We start from the raw sequence: 18,059 nt of genomic DNA, 5'->3' as shown, positions 1-18,059 counted from the left end.
CCAGTTTGGCTTTAGACCTGATTCCTTTCCTCGTTCTTTGACTTGTACCAGCAGCATGAAAACAGATGATAAAAAGAGATTCTGATCATCTGAGGCAATGATCCCACTGCAGGAAAAGCAGGAAGAGATTTGCTCCGTTTGAGTTTATATTGGATGTTATATTCAGGGTATACCAAACTGGAAGTTAAGGTTATATTAGATAAAACCAGGTCTGAGTAGTTTGATGTTGTTTTAGTGTTGCATGTGAACAAATACAGTTAAAGTTATAGAGGAGAAGCTTGTATTTCCAGGTGGATCATCTCAATAAGTGGTCCTCTTAATTGTCAATCATTCTGGTGATATGTTTACGTAAGGCCATCCTACAAGTTTGTCCCGTTAGCTATGTTTTTCTGCGCTTGCGCACTTTCAGGCGTATATCTGTGGTGAGCTGCGGTTTCATTCAGTCATCGAAGCTCACCTTTCTCACTGTGGTTCTTTGAAAATGGCAGAGGGTCTTAAGAGAAAAAGTGTCTGTGCTGTCAGAGCGGCCAGCTGTCGCTATAGGCTGCCGCTACCCGTCAGCGGCGACTAATAACAAAGATGGCGCAGGCACCGCGTGGTGGAGAAGGAGTTACCTGACCAACAGAAGCAAAAAGAAGTGATCATCTGAATGGTCAGTTAACTGAGTTCACTATAAAGTCCACTTTATAGGGATTAAGTGATTTAGGGGTTAGGGTGGACGTTCAGACACAGCAAGCTTTTATGAGCTATGAGAACAGCAACTTTTAAACAGAGAGTGAGCGAGGAGAAATGGGTTCATGCACGCTCTCGCACGCATTTAATAGGCGTTCCCTCTCGTTAGGTAGTGCAGGGTTGTGTATGTGCATTTTTTTTTAAGTGAAGAGGGTGGGTCTTTAAAAAAATTTTGAAAATCCCCCACAATACCTTTCATTGTTAAAGGTATACTATGCAACCGGTGTTGATTTTCCAGCGAGGCTCCCCCCAGAGGGCGAAAGTAAAAGTGCACTGTCGTACATATGCTCAGCTGTGCTCCTTTCTCCGTCAAGCCAGGCATGGTTGTTTTGAGCTTAGCAGACAGGCGAACGCAACGAATGACTAACACAGTGAAAGTATGAACATGCACACAGAGAGAGAGAAACCATTCCAATGTTACTTACAATCGCATCAGCAGAAACGCGAGGTCCGCGTCAGCCTTGCAGCCTTCTTTTTATTTTAGCTCTCGCCATTCGGAAAAAGCTTGCCCGAGGTTCACCCGTGTACGACTCCTCTCTCTGTCCAGAGCCCTTTTCCTCTTTCTTGCCTGCTCCGACATGGGCTTTCGCTGTTTCCACGCTGGTTCCGCCATTATAACTGCAGAAATATCGCCGCTGTGCTAGCAACGAGCATGCTTTTAACTGGGGGCGTGTAGCAGTTCTCGCCGTAAAGCAAGACTGACTCTCGCGAGACTTCTGAGCCTGTGGGTGCGGGCCGAGGGCTCCTGCAATTGCAAGTGCTGTATTTCCCCCACAGACCACCAGGGCGGCCGAGAATACCTTTGTTCAACCTGAAATGACTCATTTAATCATCCAAAACTTTATGGAACAAATTAATTAACTGAAAAATGTTGCATAGTGTGCCTTTAAAATTTCTTAGATCTAGCAGGACAAAACTCTCTGAATGTTCTGGGCTTTTACCAAACGTTGGTTTTACAGTAATTTATTCAGCTTTAGTTTTGCTTTAACTTTCATCTTTAGTCGCATTCATCTGGGAAGCTCCTTAATGATGCTTTCTAGCAGATCACAAAGGGATGTTCCGTGATTAGGAGGAAAAATTACCGTATGTTAAAAAGTCAGGATGTTCCTCAGTGCCCAAGCAGGCTCTGATTTTAGTCGCTCTTTCTCTAACGCCTTTCGCCCTTAAACAGGGTGACTCAACATCATCTGATGCCTGTCAATCCCTCTTTGTCAAACCCTCCTCCTAATCGCCCTGTTTCCATGGTGATGGGAAGGGTTAATTTCTCCTTGAAACACATTATAATATATTTTGATGCTGTTACTTCATTAAGGCTGCATGGAGTTGAAGGTGGAGGTAATTATGTTTGCTTCTTTTAAAGAACAACTTTAAAGACCTGTAGATGAAATTTAGGGGGACACAAATCGCCCTAAAATAAAAAAAATACAAAGTGTATTTATTGTTTTCTTAAAGGAGAATGATAAAAGTCTTTGAGATTGAAATGTATATTTCAAGAATTAAGGATCAAAAGTCTTTGTTGTAATCATTATTAAATTTGGCGAGACACTGGTGTTCAGTCAGATTAGGATACCATGTCAGACCAGCATACCTGTAGTCAATACACAAGACGTCAGATTTGCAATTATCCCTTTAGTTTTGTATGAAAAAAAAAAGACTTAAAACTACCTTGAGGGGCATGTATCCCTTTAGTCAAGTAAGTAATTAAATTGTTTTTTGTGCGACTAAAGGGATACTAACCCATTGAGGTAGTTTAAAGTCTATTTTTCATAGAAAACTAAAGGGATAAACGGGTATTGACTATGGGTATGCTGGTCTGACCGGGTATGCTCAACTGACAGAACACTGGCTTTAAAAATCTCAGATAATAACTTATTTACCAAAAAAGATCCTAAGAGGAAACTTTAAAAAGTAAAAAAAAAAAAAAAAGAACACATGCAAATGGAAATGTGACATGAAGTTTTTTTTTTTTTTTTTTTTTTTTGGGAATTTTCTGGAATTTTGCAGCATAAAGTGAGTCTAGCTGTGAAAGACATCATCCCATAAACCCCTCTGTTCACAGCTGTGCAACGATTCATCATTTCCAATTCGATTCATGGGAGATTTTGGTTCATTTAGAACGACACGATCCGATTCAGGGAATTGAAATCGTTTAAATCTTTAACCAAAAATGGGACCAGTGTGACTGTGAAATAAATAGCTGCATACTGGAAACCTCTTAGATTCTTTGTTGATTTTCAGACAAGACACAAAGTCAGAATTAATGCTTTTGAACAAGCATTTTCAACAAGCTGTCATGATCGCTTTAACAAATCTGACCCACATGCAGAGTAACCACTCAGAGAGCACGGAAAAGGTTTAACAGGTTTATCGAAGGAGTTAACAGAAGTTGGATCTGGAACTCAGTGAGCTGGTGACCCGGAACTGGAAGTGAGAATGGAAGTTCAGTGGTCAGTTCAGGTACTGTGGGAATCTTGGAAGCTCTGAGATTTTGCAAGGTTGGGAACTCACGTTTGAGGGGGGCCTTGTTAATCCTTGAATCCAGACTGTGTGGTAAATCCAGAGAAAGGTGCACACGCTGGACAGCGGACAGGTTGACAAGCATTGGACCCAGAGGAGTAATGGGGTGGACTGTCACTCGGATCTCTGATGGGTACTTGAACGAAACATATAGAGGTTTTCCCCCGCTCAGTGTAACTCGGTTTTTCCTTCCAGGGTAGAGAACGTCCAGGTATCCTGTAACACAGTAAAGCTTCCTTCCGAGGAGCAAAGACAAAAACACGTTAGATTCAGAGAAACAAAGCTAGGTTACACTCAGCTAATCTCAGCTTGGCTAGCGTACCCAAAACTGGCAAAAACTATGGTGTCGAGGTAGTGACAGCCCACTGCTCAAATACTCCTCCAGATAATGATCCAATGAGCTGCAGGTGTGCAGGGAGGAACAAGACAGGGCACCTCCTGCCGACTTTCTTTATTAGCATGTTGAGCTTTTTTAAAGTCATTTGCTCTGATGCTGTTACTCTAGAAAGGAGGTCTTCAACGGGGTTCCTCGACCCCTAGGGGGTCCACAGAGGTACTGCATGGGGGTGGCGAAAGTTTTGGTTGATTAGACTGTTTTTTTGCATTCCCCCTTGGAATTATTTCCACTAATTGAAATGTCTTTGAATACACATTAACATGAATTCAACACACTGTAGTAAACAGATAAATGGAGGCAGATGATGTCTTTCAGTCATCAATGCACACATTCAGCTACACACAGGAGCTCTTTCAAGCTGGACACCGTTTCATTCACAACACTTGTCCCTTCATATTGAGGAATCAGAATCAGAAATACTTTAATAATCCCAGGGCGAAATTACTTTCATTACATTACTCCATATGTAATAGAGTGACTATAGGACCAGTTTGATACTTATTTGACATTCATACAATATATATAATTAGGGGTCCTCGCTCCATCTCGCCATCAGTTTGGGGTCCTTGGCCTGGAAAACGTTGAAGACCCCTGGTCTAGAATATGTTAGAGGAAGAGATCACACTCCACACAAGAGACATAGAAGAACCGTAGCATGTTGCTTCAAATGCTGGAGGAACTGAGCTTCCTTAAGAGGCCCAGTCAGCTCTGTTTGCCTTTTCAATTTAAAATGTTTCAAATAAAAAATACTGTAGAAACCCTTTGCTGCACTTCCTTTAAACTGCTTTGCCTTTTTTAGTTTTAGTTTTCATTTGAAGCTAAAAATCTCCAAACCCTTAAATCAGGAGTAAGTTTCTGATTTTGGTCAGGGTTTTGTCCAAAGCTTATATATCAGTTATAAAAGACATACTGTTGTCAGGATTTATTTTTTATTGCACAGTCTAACTCAGATTGAAACAATTTAGTGATTTCATCAGCCAAACTCTATGTGGTCTCACACTGCATCTGTGTTTTTAAATTGATCATGTTTAATTCACACTCCCAACAAATAAATGAGATAACAGCACATTTTATTAGATCCTTAGTTATACCAAAAAAGTAAAAAACAAAAAAAACAAAAAAAACAATCCACTGGACTTTGCTTCCAAGTTTGAAGACGTTTCGCTTCTCATCCAGGAAGCCTTTTTAATTCAAAATGTGAGAAATAGAGTTGAGTTTGAGGTTTTATACAGTAGCCCGACAAAGCCTGGGTTTTGTTTAGAAAATTGAAACGGACGAACGGGTCCTCCCCTTTGGAATGGTGGTCGTTTGGCTTCTTTTGTTAGCATGCAATACCCCCATACCTATGTCTGTGAAAGGGGTGTCGTTAAAGGGAATTGTTGGCCTGGCTGAATAGCCAAGGTCTTCTGCTCCCTGCTGTATAAAGCCTCAAACTCAACGCTACTTCTGACATTTTAAATTTAAAAAGCTTCCTGGATGGGAAGTGAAATGTCCACAAACTTGAAATCAAAGTCCAGTTGATAGTTTTTTTATTAATTTTTTGGAATGACTATGAGCTGGATGACTGAGAATCTTCACCAGCATCCTTAGTAATAGAGGTGTAAGCATATTTTTATTACACATATACCCTGTAGTTCAGACTGGGACTTAGCTGAGACTGGAACAGCTTCCCTTTTGAGCAAAGGTCGCGCTTAGTTTTAGAGGCAGAAAAGAAGGTGATTCCTGTAGAGCGGCTCGATGAAAACAAAGCTCACCATAAACGATCAGCTGCTGGAGGAAATCAGTGCTGGTTTAAACTGGTTTACTGAAAGCTCAGCTTTCCAACCATCACTTTGAATCGTGAACATTTTTCATTTTTAAGTCCTCCTCTACTTCAACATGTTCAGCCTTCATTTCTGCAGAGCTGCTCTGCTGGGAAAAGCCTTTTATTCATCCGTGGATGAATCATCCTCGTCAGCTCGTCAGTCAAACTTGTCACTTAGTGCTTTCTAATGAGTAGCGTGTCATTGTGGGTTTTTGTTTTGCTGGTTCCAATTTTCTTCTGCATCTTTAGCTTTTGTCTCCTTACTCTAATTACAGAGAGAAACATTTTAGAAACCTTTTGTTAAATGCCACATGGAAAACTGACAGCAAAGAAAGACATTTATCTACTGTTAATCAGCTGAAACCACAGAAAAGTAAGCTGATTCATCATTATGTGTTTCTGACTGAAAAGAGAGACAGTTTCTCCCCACTTAAACACAAACAAACTCTTTGAATATATTGGATGTAAATCAAGGAAAGTGTTTCATCCATATTTGAAAGAATAGCAGAGGACCTGTGATGCCAGTGCTTTCAGTGGAGCTTTGTTAATGTGCAGTGTGAAATTCATGGACATCTCAGCAGATTTGATCTTATTAGAATCTTCTGGCGTCTGTCAGAAATGTGGAAATCAGTGGCGAGACCAAAACAAGAAGGCAAAAAATACATTTTTCCATGAACACCTCAATATATAGACCTACATCTTTTTGTTTCATGACTTCTGGTAAAACAAAAGAGGGCATATTAATCGCAGCAGGATGTGTATAACTCTGCACTAAACCATTTGTTAAAACCAAAATTTTCTTACTTTTTTTCTTTACACAGAATAAACACAATTAGATAAAAGGTTACATTTTTAAGTAGTTTCATTGCGAAAAACATAAAATGTATTATTTCAATGCATGTTGCACATCTTTACCTGGAATGCTGAACATGTCTCCATGTCTGTTAGCATCCATGAGCTTAAACATCTGAGGACGGTCAGAGAGTTTTCTGATCTTAACCCTGCTGTTTGTTTTAGCCTCTGGCCCCCAGGTTCCACTTCCACCGCCACTCCTGCGAACGTCACCGTCCACGTACGTCTTCTCCGCTCCGGTCCGGCCAGGTCAAAATCTGCAAATGCAAATCGGAACCAAACAGGAAATTGAACAGCGAGAAGATCCGGTTTGTCAAATTAAATATAGTAACGATGGATTGTTAACTACAAATTAGAGCACAATTCATATATATTCCTGAAAACTAGTAGCCTCGTGAGACCATCCTGATCTCGCGAGCTTTCAAGGTTTCACTCGCAGATCAGTCTGGCTACTTTCCGTAACAGAAAATTTGGAGCCCTTCACCAAATGAACGTCCAATCAGCGTTGGCTTTGAGGCGGGTTGAGGTGTGATGCAACGAGAAGCGCGACAGTTCAGTCTAAAGAACATGGCGGCTTCAGCCGATGAAACTAGCGTTAGCGTGGCTATCGAGCAAGTTTTATCGGAATTACAGAGTATTTCTTCACTGAAAGAAGAGCAAAACACTGCTCTGGAGGCTTTTCTCAGAGGAAAAGATGTCTTTGCTCTTCTCCCGACTGGTTTCGGCAAGAGTTTGATCTATCAATTGGCTTGTGCCTGGCTTGTGGTTGTGTTTTCGTCGTAGCTCTGTTAGTACGTCATATACTTCGTTGATCTGATTGGTTTATTTGGCCCGTCTATCACTAACGTAGGCCAATCAGCTAACCAGTATTTTCGCCCTTTCCCAAAATTACTTCAACGGAAGGTTTCCAGATGGATATGCGGAGCAAATCCAGCAAATACATCTGGCGGAGTCAGGTTAAAAAACTAAGACGGTTTATTTAAATAACTGGATGCAAACTATCGGTACTTCGACATAACAGGAAGCAGATTTCTTATCTCAAACAAAATGTTTATCTTATACTGAGAGGCTTAAAAGTTTAATCAAATACAGTCACAACATCTTCAAAAGCTCATCTCACAACTTCAAAACAAACTTCTTATCACAGGCAGGGATGAAGAGATGCCAAGTTTGGAGATAGAAACAAGCATAACTCATAAAAAACAAATTTTGTGTGATCCTAGTTATCCCTGTTAGAAAAATCCACAACAAAAAGGAAAATAATTTGGCAGAAACTGCACACATGCTGGATGTTGTTGGGGATTATTTTTATTAAATTAAATAAATTTCCGCATATTTTGCTCCTATGAATTTAATAATAAAATAGCGCATGCTCTCCTTGAGCTCTGAGGAAGTCGAAGCGTAGAAAGACTGGAGGAGCAGCGGAGGCAGGAGGCTTTGCTTTGAGCAGGCGGTCTGGAGGGCTATGGGATTTCAGGGTCAGAAGCCTTCTGATGAAAGTGAAACGTTAAATAAAACAAAGAAAATACGTCCTGTTTTGGTCAAAGCTGCTCTAGTCTGATGCTGCCTATCAGGTCATCCATCTATTGCAGAATATCCTCTCCTGCTTGGTTGATCACCCTGTGGTCCTCTCTTACCTGCATGTTGGTTCTCTTTCTCCCATCAGCGAAGATGTCTGTAAACGAGGATTCACCGTCATCATCGACATGCGTGGATCAAAGTGGGAGCTGATCAAGCCTCTGCTAAAGACTCTGCAGGAGTATTTCCCAGCAGAAATCTGTGTGGCTCTCATCATAAAACCAGACAACTTCTGGCAGAAGCAGAAGACCAACTTCGGCAGTGCAAAGTTCTCCTTTGAGGTTAGATGGATTAGCTGTTAGTATGCATTAACACAGACACCCTGGTTTTACATGCCCTCATTTTGGTTACAGTAAAAGTGGTTTGGATACAAAAAATCCTGTCAATTGAACCTTGATTTGGGTTGAAACCTTAAGCGAGAATGATAAAAAAAAAGAACAAGTTTTCTCTTACACTATCACAGGAAAAGGATTCACTGTTATTTGCTGCAGGCAGTAACCATAGCAACCAACATATAATACAGTTTATCAAGATGAAAGGATGCCTTGCAGACCCATTGGGCAGCTTACCAGTGGTTGGAAGAGTCGGGTTAAGGTGGACTGTTGTTGTATGCAAAGGTCTCACAGAAGCCTGATGCTGCAGATCAGCGAATACAAGAGTTTGTTCCGACTCGCTGTGGAAGATACCAATGCCTCTATGTTTACATCCTACTCTGATGTCACAGGGGATATTTAATGATTGTCAAACCACACCTCAAACCTCTGACACGGATTTCTAGATTCAGTAAATTAAGGCCAGAACACACTGAACCTCATTTTGTGTTCGATCCGACAGAAAATCGTGTCGGTCGAGGTTGTGGCATTTAGCGCTCATGGAAAGTCAATGGGGATGATCACATCCGACACGAGTTTACCTAAGGTGGCTGCGTAGGTCTGACTGAGATAGACCCCAGGTCTATTTTAGTCAGACTACGCAGCAATTTAGCAGAAGTTTCATGGGTCTGACAGGAAGAGAGACACGATTATAAAATAAAACACATCAGCTTTGGGGGAAAATTCAAAATAAAATCTGTTCATCACATGGGTATATAGAAAGCAGCAAAGACTGATGTAAAAACAAGAAATGAAACATTAAAAAAGAAAACTTTACCCATGATAGGAGTTCAGGAGGACAGAATACGGATAAAATATTGATCCTCTTTGAGCCTCACAAAAAAACTAAATAAGGAGGGGCAGACAGAGCAGGTAAGCAAGACGTATCACCCTCCAAAAAAATTTAAAAACAATCCACTGGACTTTGATCCAGGTTCAAAGATGTTTGAAGACAAAGCTTTTCTAATTCAAATGTCCGAAATAGTGTTTAGATGCTTTATACAGTAGCCCAACAAAGCATTGTTTTTGCTTAGACCCCTTTGGAACGTGGGCTGTTGGGCTTAGCTCTCTCACCTCTTCATAAAAAAAGAAAGAAAATGTTGGATAAACTTCCCAGATCTCTCTGAGAATCACCTCTCTGCCTCAGTCAGTATAGAAACCGTCCCACAGTGTTTATTACTGCGTTTTTCTTTTCTTTAGACGGAGATCTCATTATGTTTTTAATAAATGAACATTCTCTATCTGTTCTGGTTCTAGATGCTGAACAGGCTCGTTATCAGAGATGGGAAGTAACGAAGTACAAATACTTCGTTACTGTACTCAAGTAGATTTTTCTGATATTTTTACTTTACTTTACTATTTATTTTTATGGCGACTTTTTACTTCTACTCTTGACATTTTTACACAAATATCTGTACTTTCTACTCCTTACATTTTAAAAAATTGGCTCGCTACTTTAGTTTTGAATCATTTCAATGGAGTTACCGTTATTATTTTTCACGTCATCAATACCAAATTCAATCTAATTGGATGGGAATCTACGTTGCATTTGACGCACCACTACAAGATGAATCGACAGATTCGGTGGTATTCATTCGCGGCAAATCATTGCAGCTTGGTGGCGTTAGCATAGTAGTATGGACGACGAGATGATTGAAAATTAACACAACGGAGATCTAGTCCTATTGGCAGACATCCATTTAAAATGTAGGCAACGGTATGAAAAAAGTGGTTTCTACTTTTACTTTTATACTTTAAGTAAATTTACAAGCCTGTACTTTGTTACTTTTACTTGAGTAAAGAAGTTTAATCAGTACTTCCACTTTTACCAGAGTATTTTTTAACACAAGTGTCTGTACTTTTACTCAAGTACGGAAAGTGAGTACTTTTGCCGTCTCTGCTCGTTACGTGGAGCTTTGCTCCCTAGAACGCGTTGGTGTTTTTTATATTTATATATTTATCTTTTATAACTTATCCTAACTGTCCAAGTCAAATCTGGGAAACTGTTTTAATTTGTGTATAGCACAGAGACCAAAGTGAACAGAATCTGCACAGATCTGCCCAACCTACCTCTCTCTATACACAGTCAGTGTGACATGGAAAAATAATCGTATCAGGGATTAGAAAGTCGTACACAAACCATTCAGTTCAGGTCCTTACACACCCTAACTGTTTGCATAGAGCATGCACCCCTTCACATCCAAACCAGATCATTCCCCCTCAGTGAGGTAGAGTTTAAGGTCATCCTTTAGCTCCAGTATGTGGAATGTAGTGATGTTTTGTCCCTGATGTTTGTCCTCCTGCCTGTACGAGCAGACCAGCATGGTGTCAGTGGAAGGTTTGGCCAAATTGGTGGACCCTTCACAGCTAACCGAAGACTTTGAAGGCTCTCTGGACTACAACCATGAGGAGTGGATGGAGCTGAGGGTGTCGTTAGAAGAGTTCATGTCCAACGCTGTTCACCTGCTGTCTAGACTGGAGGACCTACAAGTACGCTGCTAACAATTCAGACAAATAAAATAAATAAAAGCAGCTTATTTTTCAAAATGACAAAAGTCTTTTTTGTCTGACAGGAGCTTTTGTCCAAAAAGGACTTTCCTGCGGATGTAGAAGGATCCCGGCGGTTAATAGAGGAGCACACACAGCTGAAGAAAAAGGTGACAGAGCTGTACTACCTAAGATAAAGTAATATTCTACATGTTTACTAAAGTTCTCCTGAACACCCGTACAGGTGCTAAAGGCTCCAGTGGAGGAGTTGGACCGCGAGGGCCAGCGGTTGCTTCAGTGCATTCGATCCAGTGATGGATTTTCTGGAAGGAACTGCATCTCAGGTTCTGCTGACTTTCAGAGCCTGGTGCCAAAGGTAAGACTCCTCCTCCAGCAAAAATCCCTGAGCTGGGTTTAAATCCCCTACAGGCAGATGTACTGCACCCTCTGCTCATGAAGCTATGGGAAAAAAAAAAATAAAGATTTAAATGTCCCGGGAAACAGATGATGTCATGTAACAAATCTTTTTCTGAATCAAGTCAGGGTCCCGTCACACCTTGCCGACTTAGCCGGCATATGCTTGCATTCCCAGAATCTTCTAAAACGCTGGAATATGCTGAACTTTCTATGTATTGTTATTTTTATTTTGGGTGTATACATGGAGCATTCATATCAAGTCCAGAACTTATGACCAACAGCCTAACTTATGCATAACCCACGGCAGCATAATGTCAAAAGCCAGTGTTCTGAGGGGGGAGCAATGTGCTCGGAGGCGCCCGGCCTGCATAAAAAGATGTATTTGATCGCGGTATCAACCTAGTTGCTGTTTACCGCTCAACAAAAAAAAAAAAAGATAAATAAAAAAGACAGTTTCCTCCTGTAAACCCCTGTATAACTGTGTATTGGCAGAGTTTTATACCAAAACGCTGCCAATACGCCATTATAGAGTAGCTCTAAGTTAGAAACGCGTTTAGCGGTCGTCTGGAACACGTTTTTGATAAGTTACGCATAAGTTACTCATAGGTTTTTGGATAAGCTAGACGCCACGACTAATTAGTAACTTACACATATGTCAATGATAAGATAACTTACCCGTACCTTATGCCCCAAGTATAAGCATACGCTGGCATACCTCAGGAAATTTTGAGCATACATACTTTCCCCGTGTCGACATGCGGCAGTGTGCTTCAGCGAGCTCATAACTTATCCAATGTATGCCAGTGTTTTTGCCAGATTTTCCGTACATCAGGCAAACGCTGTAGGAAGAATATACAATGAAATGCCAAGGATAAAAGAATAAATCTAATATAACATTTGAATGCTAATGACTAATTGAAATGTAGCAAAATGCAAAGAAAGGTGGACGTTATGGAATGGGTTAAAACTCCTAATGGTACATTAACATATTAGCAGCGTGGAGCGGAACCATCCGGCATCATCTTTAGGGAAAAAAATGTTTTAATGTGTCGCCAGCGAGCAGGCGCTCTACCAGCAGATATATTCCTGTGGAAAGGGATTTCATTTAACGATCAGTTATCTGTCTGCAGCCACGGACAGTGAAGCCCCTCAGTATGGACGCCATGATGTCGTCAATGTACTGTGGCGCTCCGCTGTTTAGTATGTTTATTCATTTACAGAAAACATAAATCAATGGAAAACTGAATATAAAGCTGATTTGGAATTTTTTTATGTGTTTAAAGACACTTTAGTTTTCCAGCTTTTCAATCTGATGATGTTTATAGCTATACTTTACACACTATCTAATAGTGGTTAAAGCTACCATAGTTACCCTCACTGTTTATCTTTGACACCTTGAAATCTTTCCCCTCCTGAACGTGTACTGAATAGAAATACTGTATGTAGAAGCTATTACTACCTGTATGAGGTCAGAGTCTGACTTTCAGATATCTTCTGGATTCAGTGAATGATTTATTCAGTATTTTTATAGAGCTGAATAATTAAAACAATCAAAGAGGGAATTATTTCTTTGTTTTGGGCTCTTATATCATCTCACCTTCAGGATTTATGTTAAAAAGCCTGATGGATTACACCAGCAATCAGCTATTCAGCAACTTTATCTACTCTAATATCCTACATCCTCCATAATTAAATCAACATCAAGTCAATTCAATAAGAAAAAAGTCATAAAAAGAATAAAGAGTTGGCAATGGCTGATTATTTACGATCAAAGTTTATTATCCTGTAAAATAATTAGCTTTTCATTTATAGACTGCATCAAAGTGTATTCCAGATGCTTAAAGAAATTAAACAAGAGGAAGAGAAATGTGTTGAAGCACAATTTATTTACCGTATCAGCCTTGGTGGTAAAATTGTCCACAGAAGAACAATTATAGAAACTCACCATTTGGAAATTTAACATTTAAAAAAAATATATTTTTCTTTTTTTTTGCGTGGCAGTACTGTTCTCAACCTGTAGAGTCCTTCCCATTATGTTGCTTATATAAGATAATGTTGTAGTTCAGTGTTAAAAGCTGTTCTAATTATGGTTAAATTAATCACACACTAATGTTTTCCATGTTTAGAAACAGTTTAAGAAAGCCCATGGGAAACATTTCCATTTATTTGGCTTCTTATTTATTAGCAGTTTGCAACTATACTGGCTGCTGCTATGAATTCTCAATTCCCAAATGGTATACACCTGCAGAACCTCTTAAGCTTCCACTGAGGGTTCTTTATTAGAACCATTTTCTGATTCTTGCTGCTCGTGCCTCCTGAAACTTCAAATACCAAAAAAAAAGTTTGAATAAAATAGATGTGTTCACTGTTTATCTGTTTTCTTCATAATAGATTTAGAGGGGTGAATCAATTGAAGACAAACTGCTCTCTAATGGGGTCGCTTTGATGGCACATGGGTTAGCGTGCACAACCCAAGTGAGGAGGCATTAGTCCTCAACGCGGCCGACCTGGATTCCAATCCCACCTGTGGTCCTTTGCGCCATGTGTCTCCCCCTCTCTCATACAGTGAACCCTTGTTTATCGCGGGGGTTACGTTCCAAAAAGAACCCGCGATAGGTGAAATCCGTGAAGTAGAAACCTCTATTTCTTACCAATTATACAATGAAATACTCCATAAAACATTGAAATCAAGGAACAAAAACTTTTTACAGGCCCAAGCATTTGTTTAACAAATAAAAGTACGGTATAAATGTTGTTGTTGTCTGTTTTTTTTTTTTTTTTTTTACAAATAACTACTGTACTGTACTGTAAAATAATATAGTTATAAATAAATAAGTAATAATTTTAATGATCAATACGAAATGAAGGGTTAATAATGCGGAGATCAGCACCGCCCCGCCGTGACGGATTGGAACGGGAGAAAATGAAAAATTATTATGAAAAAAAATACAAAGTACATTAGGACAAATAGTGACTGACATGTTAAGTACAGTATTTCACTGCTGTTTGACGGAGCCGCTGCATCCTGACTCTGCTCTGTGGCGCTTTTTTCTTCTAAAGCCTGCAGTGCAGGTGTGTGTTTTGGAGAGAAGAACATAGTTATCGATAGCTGTTGTCGCTTTTTTTTCTTCTGGGCCAAAAGATCCTTATAAACCGACATTCCACCATCAATTATGTTTGAGAATAAAGTTTTAACAATGCATGATGCAAATCCGTGAAGCAGCGAGACCGTGAAAAGTGAACCGCGTTATAGCGGGGGTTCACTGTACCCCCTTTCCTGTCATTCTACTGTCAAAAAAACAAGCCACTAGTGTCGTAAAAACTGCTCTAAATTTTGCAATACTATTTTGTCAAACAAAGGAAACATCAGCTGTGTCATGGGGTATTTTCATTGTCAATTTAAAAAAGGAATGAATGAATGTATGAATGAATGAATGAATGAATGAATGAATGAATGAATGAATGAATGAATGAATGAATGAATGGATTATTCGCTGGGTTTATTGTTGCATATTTGGTGCAAACAATTTTAAAACCTATATTTTTGTTTTGACAGGTTGCCAGTCTGCTAGATAAGCTCCACTCCACCAGGCAGCACCTCCATCAGATGTGGCATGTCAGGAAGCTTAAACTGGACCAGTGCTTCCAGCTGCGACTCTTTGAACAGGACGCTGAGAAAGTAAATCTCTGCTCAAGAGTTTAACCCGATTAAAAACAAATGTTGAGCTTTAAAAGATCACATTGCTGAGTCGGCAGTCATCGAACCGCTTTGCTTTAAGTTGCATTATGGAATATTCCTGGTGGATTAGGAATTATATCTCTGATCTTTCTGAAAGATGAAGAAGAAAGAACCACTGAAGAGACAAGTGATTCAAAATAAGCAAAGCAAAGACGGCGCCAAAAAGAAATAATCAGAATCTACTCAAACCTGCTGGTGATCCTGGAGATCTGACAACATAACATAATGGAAATCCCTGAAAAGTTTATGTAGAGGAGTGTGTTTATGTCCTGAGTGTGTCAGGCACACATGTCCACAGACAGCCAGGCGTCAGCTGACCTGGTGTACATGCAGCCACACTAAATATTTACTGTAAAGCAAACAGGAAGGAAAAACAGCCATTTTCCTTCAAGTTGTCACACCGAGGGTCTGCGGGGGCGTTAGCGGCAGTTTACACTGTGGGACCACCTCCCCCAGTCCAGCTGGGTAGTGGCGCTTAGTCCTGACGAGGCGGTTTGCTCCGTTGCCATGGTAACAGAGGCAAATAAAATGAAGGGTAACCATCTTCCCATCTGTGTGAAAAGAGTGACGTATAGCGCCGCTCGTCTGTAATTGAAATGAGGTTTCTGCTGCGAGTTCTCCGTTGTTCCTCTTGTTCTGACTGCAACAGTTTAGCCACCATCTGCCCTGCAGACCAGAGATGAGTCAGAGCAACGCCTGGGAATGCTTTACATGTTATGATCATTAATCTGAAATCTTTCATCATGCATCGCTCTCTCTGAAAGCCCGTTTGTTTTGTGCGTTCCTTGTCTCCTCAGTGATTCTAACGTGTTTCTGCAGCATCTTGTAGTTTCATTTACCTTCCAACTTCTTGTTTTTTTTCCAAAGTCCTTTAAAGATATTAAGTCAGTGTCTCTTTTGATGTTTAAGATCATTGCAGAGTTTTTTTCTTCTTTTTTATGAATAAAATGTAGATGATAGCTTCAAAATAAACTATAAACTATCATCGGACCTCGAATAATTCTCCCATACCTTTTAACTTATTCCTCCACTGTTACCTTAGTGTCAGGCACTGCTTCCTTATTGTTACCATAGTGTTTCCTCAGTGCTTCCCCATTCCTTCCAGTTTTCTTCCTCTGCATTTCCTTCCTGTTAATCTACAGTGCTTCCATAGTGCTTCCTCAACATTTCCCTGTCTCAGTGTTTCTCCAATGCTTCCTCACTGTGTTCAAAGTGCTTTTCCTATCGTTCTTTAGTGATTCCTAGTACTCCATCACTGTTTCCTCAGTCCTTCAGTGTTTCCTTTGTGTTTCTGAAATGCTTCCTGTTGAATCTTCAGTGTTTCTTAAGTGTCTTCCTTAGTATTCCCACAGTGTTTCCTTAGTTGTCTTCTCATTTCTTCCTAATTGCTTCCCCAGTCCTTCCCTGGTTCCTTCTTAAGGCCAGAACACACCGAATCCAATTTTGTGCCTGATCCAACAGAAAATCGCTTCAAACAAGGTTGTGGCATTTAGAGCTAATTGAAAGTCAATGGCGATCTTCACACCCGACAAGGTGGGCAGCGTAGGTCCGACTGAGATAGAACCCGGGTCTATTTAAGTTCGGACTATGCAGCAATTCAGCCGAAAGCTGGAAGAGGGACATGGTTACAAAGTAAAAAACATCTCCTTTAGGGGGGAAATACTGAATAAAATCTGTTAATCGCATGGGGAAAGAGTCAGTTTTGGAGTCGCACATTGTGTAAATAGTAACTATAGTAACTGCGCTATGGTAACGGGACAGACTTGTCCAATAACAATGAATGAAGCAATAAATGGAACATAACAATTCAAGAGGACAGAAAATGGATGAAGTAGTGATCCTCTTTGATCGTCACAAAAAAATAACGAGGAGCAGACAGAGCAGGTGAGATAAGCTTATCACTTTCCCCTCTTTATGAAATAAAACTGAAACTTTTTTATTCTCTAGAAGTAATTCTAGGCATATGAACATTTGTTTATTATTTTTTATTTATGTTTAATAACTTTTTATAATCGGTCAGTCCAATGTGGGAAATTGTTGTAATTTGTGTATAGTACAGAGACAGCAGTAAAAAAACTGCACATATGCTCACCCTACCTAGTCGGAGGCTCTCTAAATGCATTCAGTGTCACATGGAAAAAAATTGGATCTGAGATTGAAAAGTTGTACGCAAACGATGTGTTCAGGCCTTTAGTGTTTCCATATTGCTTCCTTGTTTCCTCAGCGCCTCTCCGGTTACTTCCTCAGCTTGTCTGCAGAACCTCTCTATCTTTCTGTAGACATCAGAGATCTTCATCTTCTTTCTTCACTTCCAAATATTTTGACTTCAGGCAAATCTGTTTGAACTGCACTAACCTCGCTCTTTGTCTCTGCAGATGTTCGACTGGATTAGCCACAACAAAGAGTTATTCTTGCAGAGTCACACAGAGATCGGACGCAGTTACCAACATGCTGTGGAGCTGCAAACGCAACACAACCACTTCGCCATGAACTCTATGGTAAAAACTTACCCCTCCCTTCTAATTCCACACTCTTTAGACTGTTTAAGAGAGCAATAGCAAAACTTCAGCCACTGAATTATATGCAAGTTTTTACAATGAATGTATGAAGAGGACGAACTTAAGAAGGTTCAAATGTCTCCATCAGAACGCCTACGTAAACATCAACAGAATCATGTCGGTGGCGAGCCGTCTAGCGGAGGCTGGCCACTATGCGTCCACACAAATCAAGCAGATCTCTACTCAGCTGGATCAGGACTGGAAAAGTTTTGCCGCTGCACTTGATGAACGCTCTACTATCCTCGCCATGTCTTCTGTCTTTCACCAGAAGGCTGAGCAGGTGAGATCAGAATTGTTGGCTTCTGGCACCAGGGACAGAAAGCTTCCTTCTCCTTCAGCCTGTGCTGGAATCGCGTGTCCAGAATGTTACATGAAAGTGGGACATTTTCTACTGCCTGATTTTATTTGATGGATGAAAGTGCTTCACTGCTGACTCCTGGGAGGTTGACATGGAAACTGATGAGACTGTTTGATTCCTGCTGGGCCCTTGATATTTTATTCAAGTGTGTATTTGAGTGGAAAGAGATAAATGAGGAGGAGCCATCCAAAGGATTAGACTACAGAGGATATATGTTAGAAAACAGACGGTCACAGAGAAGAATTAGAA

General features: G+C 40.3%; 1 protein-coding gene across 3 annotated transcripts in view; it reads left to right on the top strand.

Annotated features, from left to right (window-relative positions):
• Positions 1–18,059, top strand: part of kalrna (kalirin RhoGEF kinase a) — a 285,539-nt gene that overhangs the window by 93,802 nt on the left and 173,678 nt on the right. For all 3 annotated transcript variants that reach the window (XM_038301435.1, XM_038301434.1, XM_038301436.1), the window contains exons 4-10: positions 7,969–8,161; positions 10,568–10,741; positions 10,825–10,908; positions 10,983–11,114; positions 14,712–14,834; positions 17,270–17,392; positions 17,541–17,732. In XM_038301435.1, coding sequence (XP_038157363.1) covers positions 7,969–8,161; positions 10,568–10,741; positions 10,825–10,908; positions 10,983–11,114; positions 14,712–14,834; positions 17,270–17,392; positions 17,541–17,732 — 1,021 coding nt within the window. The remainder of the gene's footprint in view (positions 1–7,968; positions 8,162–10,567; positions 10,742–10,824; positions 10,909–10,982; positions 11,115–14,711; positions 14,835–17,269; positions 17,393–17,540; positions 17,733–18,059) is intronic.

Source organism: Cyprinodon tularosa, unplaced genomic scaffold (assembly GCF_016077235.1).
Source record: "Cyprinodon tularosa strain WSP-4 unplaced genomic scaffold, ASM1607723v1 ctg467, whole genome shotgun sequence".
In the NCBI taxonomy this organism is placed as follows: domain Eukaryota; kingdom Metazoa; phylum Chordata; class Actinopteri; order Cyprinodontiformes; family Cyprinodontidae; genus Cyprinodon; species Cyprinodon tularosa.
This window is presented reverse-complemented; position numbering and strand designations above follow the sequence as displayed.